At 53.6% G+C, this 4,731-nt stretch overlaps 1 protein-coding gene across 1 annotated transcript; it reads right to left on the bottom strand.

Moving 5' to 3' along the window:
- Window positions 1-1,288: 1,288 nt before the first annotated feature.
- Window positions 1,289-4,619, bottom strand: LOC132481704 (CXXC-type zinc finger protein 1-like). Its single transcript, XM_060086527.1, is given in 8 exon segments — window positions 1,289-1,435; window positions 1,513-1,665; window positions 2,628-2,724; window positions 2,940-2,989; window positions 3,312-3,422; window positions 3,524-3,731; window positions 4,123-4,301; window positions 4,428-4,619. Coding segments are annotated over 8 exon segments (1,137 nt in total).
- Window positions 4,620-4,731: the final 112 nt, after the last annotated feature.

Genomic DNA, 4,731 nt, shown 5'->3' on the forward strand with positions numbered 1-4,731 from the left:
GAAACTTGGTCTTGGCTATTGTGTGGTGAGGGCGGAAGACATGGTCAGGAGACAAGGTTCCAGTCCACTGCTGTCACTCACAATCCCAGAGGCCTGGGCAAGTCATGTACCTTCGCAGGCCACTTTACTCATCTTTGAGAGGAGGAGGAAGAAGCAGAAGGGCCCTAGAGACTGTGGTCACCCTACTACGCTGCCATTCTCTAAGTTCCAAAGAAAGGGGATTTTTCTGCCCTAGATCAGGATAGAGGAGAAGTCAGCAAATCCCCAAGGATCAGGGGAAAGCAGGCTCTGGTAGGGATCAGCTGAGTGTGTGCAGAGCCAGTGAGGACTCAAGGGCCTGTGCTGGGCGTCAGGGGGTAGCGTCTACCTGGCTGGGACCGGTGGTCACCCCCACCCAGACTTCGCTCGCAGACACCCTGCAGGGAGCTGCCTCCCCCTCCTCTAGGCTGTGGGGCTGACCCTCCCATCCCACCTTTCCTCCATCGGCTGCATCACATTTTCCACTGAAACAGGAAGGGCTCTGGATGTGGGACACCAGCCCCATGGTGCTCACACAGCAGGTGGATGGTGACCTGTCTCAGGGACACCAAATATGGAATTTGCTCCTCCTGTGACACACCTGCCCCTGTCCTGAGGCCCTGATGATCAATGTCAGGTACCTCATTTAATTTTCACTGTAACCTTGCCAGCTACCTGACAATGATTATTCTTAGGACCATTTGACAATAGAAGCAGCTGAAGCAGAGTGAGGCTAAGTTGGTTGTCCCAAGGTCACACTGCTAGCAAGTAGAAGGGCCAGGAAATACTTAAGCCAAGTTCAGCTGACTCCAAAGTGCCCATACTCAGTCACTCTGTGATTCTTTTTTTTTTTTTTTTGGCCATGCAACGTGGCATGTAGGATCTTCCCCGACCAGGGCTCGAACCCGTGTCCCCTGCATTAGCAGGCAGATTCTCAACCACTGCACCAGCAAGGAAGCCCCTTGTTCTAAAGTTTTTAAACAAAACTCTGGATGGTGGGAGATGAGGGCAGGGCAGATCTCCTGGCTCCGCCCAGATTCAGGAAAGAAAGAGACGGGGGATACAGGAACGGACAGAAAGAGGGGGATTTTGAGGACCACCCCACCTCTAGGAGGCGTAGACCGAGACAGGAGACTAAATGGGGAACAGAGAAGCACAGAGAAATTCTGAGATGCCCTGAGAAAGATGTTAGAGGAACAGGTGTGTGAGGAATTCGTAGAGTGTCTCCCTTGCACAGGGTATTGAGTACAGGACCTCAGCTGAGCAGAGCTCAGCTGTCTACTCTGGAGCGTAGGTCAGTGGTGAGCGGGTCATGCTGGATTGTCTGATGAAGCATCAGGGCCAGCAGCCCTGCCCGATTCTTCATGGCTGTGTGCACCTTTTTCTCCTGCTCAGCCAGCTCTTCCAGCTTGAGCAACTGTGGGGGGGCAAGCATGAGAAGGGGCTTCTAGGATTGCATCCCGCCCCTCAGCCCCACTCAGCCTTGTAACGTACCATGTGCATGCGCTCTAGGTCCAACTCGGCACGTCTCAGCTTCTCCCAGCAGTAGTGGTGATTGCACAGCCGTTTGGGGAGGCAACAGAAATTACCAGTGGGCTCAAAGACGTTTTTCACTAGTGGGCAACCGCACACTTCATCATCCGGTACCTGTGGGGAAGAATGAAAGATGATGAGGTAGGTGAAGGGTGCCAAATGGAGGGTGATCAGGCAGGCAGGATGAAAGGAAGAGGGGAATGGAGGACAGGCAGACAGGCAGGCAGGCAGGAGAGGAATGGGGAGTGGTGACCTAGCAGGGGGGAAGAGAGGAATTCAGTGATTAGGTAAAGAAGAGGGGGCCAAAGGGGGATGATCAATCATGGAGAATGGAGGAAGAAGTTAAGCAGGGATGTAGGAATGGAGGTGATCAGGCAGGAAGGACGGAAGAACAGAAAGAGACCAAACAGGAAGGAGGAAGGATGGAGGGGAGGTCTGACAGGGAGAAGTAGATGAATGAGGGTTGGTAAAGCATGGGGGAGGTGAGGAGTAAGGCTGGGAGGGTGACAGGGATGGGGGCTGATCAAACAGGGAAGAAGAAGGGATTTAGGAGATGACAAGCAGTGAGAAGGTGATTGGGGAAGTGAGGCAGGGAGAATAAGAATAGAAGGAAGCCAGCAAGTAAGAAGAGAGGAATTGAGGGTAACCATGCAGGGAGGGAGGGGGGATTGTGGGGTGGTCAGGCAGGGGCTGGGAAAAGAAGGGAGATGAGCAAGCAAGGAGAAGGGAAGAATGGGGAATGGTTATGCAGAGAGGAGGAGAGGAACGGAGGCTGGTCAGGCAGAGGGAGAGAGAAATGTTGGGGGGTGGGGTCAGGCAAGGAGATTATGAATAAACAAACAGGCAGAGAGAAAAGTAAAACGAGAAAGTGATTGGGCAGTGAGGAGCGGGGTGTAGGGGAGGTCAGGAAAAGAGGAGGGGATACATAGGGATTGGTCAGGAGGTATGAAGGCAGTCAGGCAGAAGGAAGAAGGAATAGGAGGCAATCAAGCACTGGAGGACGAGAGGAGGAAGGTGGTCAGGTAGGGAGAAGGGGAGGAATGGAGGGCGATGAGGTAGAGAAAGAAAAGTCTCACCTTGGGGTCCTTCGAGTGCTCAGGGCATAACACCTGGAGTCGCTTACACTACCTTTTACTCCATGGGTTGTAAACATCACAGAAGAGCCCTGTGGCTCTGGGGAGAGGTTAACGTGAGGTGCTAAGGGTCAGGAGGAGGGTGGTCCCACCCTGAACCCTGCCCACACTTTGTCCCCAACCCCACCTATACCCTGCTGCTAATCCGCCCACCTCTGTCTCTGAGCATACCCACATCCTGCCCTTAATCTTGCCCACGCTGTTCCTGACCTTGTCCACACCATGCCTTTGACCCTGAGTAGCACTCACACTCACCCCTGAATGCAAGTGGGGTACGTGGACCTGAAGGACCATTTGCGCTCATACTGGGGAAAAAAAGAGTACAAATGGGAGGAATTATAGACACACACTGCATACCCTCCCATGACAAAGCCCCAAACAACACATTTGTTCCCTGTGGACCCTACGCTCCTGTCTGCAGCCAATGTCCCCCCCTCACCGGTGGCTGATGCCCAAATCTTGGCCTTTTACTGGGGATGGAAGAAAAACACAAATGGGTAGAGACATGGATGTGTGTTGTATTCTCTTCTACAACAAATACCCGGGCACCAAACCTGCCCCCCTCCTCATGGACCCCACCCAGCCGAAAACACCCTTGCCCCATCTGCCCCCAGCCAATGGTCCAACCTTGGCGAAGCAGCGCTCCATGTGGCGCAGGGCAACCCGCCTATTGATGGGTTGCCCGCAGGAGACACAGAAGATCTGCAGGTTGACGCTGTTCCTGCCACGTTGGTTGCTCTGCATAGGACAGTAGAAGGGCCAGTAAAGCAGTGCAGAGTGGGGACGGCAGGGCAAGATATCAGGCACCTTTCTGCTCCACCCCACCCATTCCCACTCACCTCTTCCTCTTTGCACACAGCCTGCTGCTTGCCACGCTGAATGATGGCCTCAAGTTCATGGAAATGGCACTCTATGTCCTTCAGGCGGGTGTGGGTGTCCTGCTGTTCACGGTGGATGCGCTCGAGCATTTTCTTGTCATGCTCCTCAGCAATGCAAGGGCTCTTCTGCCATTGCTGGATGCGCTTGGGCAGGATCGCATAGATGCGGCTGGAAGGGGAGACAGCAAGAATGGAATGCGTATGTGGGGGCATCAAAATAGGAAGAAATGGATGAGTGACCGAGTGGTGGATGTTTAGGATAATGAATGGTAGATGAGTGAATGTTGGTGAATGGGTGATTGGATGGTGGATGGTTGGGTGGATGGCTAGACAGCTGGGTGGGTAAGTGACTGTTGAGGGTGAATGCGTGGGTCGGTGGATGGAATGTGGATGGGTGGTTCAGCGGGTCGGTGGATGTAAGGGTGGATGGATAGGTGGGTGAGTGGACAAATGGTGGAGGATACCTAGGTAGCGGGGTAGATGGAATTACAGCTGGCATAGATCATGCCCTACTCCATGCCCTACTTGATGGAGGTTGCTTAACCTCCAGGTGCACTCACTCAGCTGCCAGCTTCATGCCACAGTCATCCGAGCAGTACTTGGAGCCTGGCCGGCTGGGGTGCACACAGTCAGGTCCCAGGCACTGCCGCAGTGAGGCTGGGTGCTCGGCATCTAGGTGCTCGGCATCTGACTGCTCTGGGTCTTCTGACTTTTCCATGAGCTTCTGCTGCGTCTCCTTCTGTGAGACAAGAGTGGTCAAGGCAGGGGCAGGGGAATCAGTGTCAGCCCCCTAACCCTGTACTACTACCCTGCATTCTGCCCCCAACCTCTGCCTCCACGCCCCTCATTCCACCATTTCTGTCACCTCCCACTCCACTTTTTTCTTCAAATTCTTCCGTTTCTTCATATCCATTGCCTGCTTCTGCAGTGCAGAATCTAGGAATGGGAAGTCCTCAGTGTCATTCATCCAGGGCTGTAGGCTAGGAAAATGCTGACAGGCCTCCCCAATTTGTTTCTTAAATGATCTCTGGACACTCCGTGCCTCCTCTCTCTTCATTGCTGAGCCTTCCTGCCTTCAATGTCCTCATCCTTCCACGCAGGGGCCCTGCCATACACTCATCAGGCTTTGATTGTCAAGAGTCTAGTATATAAAAGTCCTGGTGTAAGTT

This window comes from Mesoplodon densirostris, chromosome X (assembly GCF_025265405.1).
Source record: "Mesoplodon densirostris isolate mMesDen1 chromosome X, mMesDen1 primary haplotype, whole genome shotgun sequence".
NCBI classification, from domain to species: Eukaryota; Metazoa; Chordata; class Mammalia; order Artiodactyla; family Ziphiidae; genus Mesoplodon; species Mesoplodon densirostris.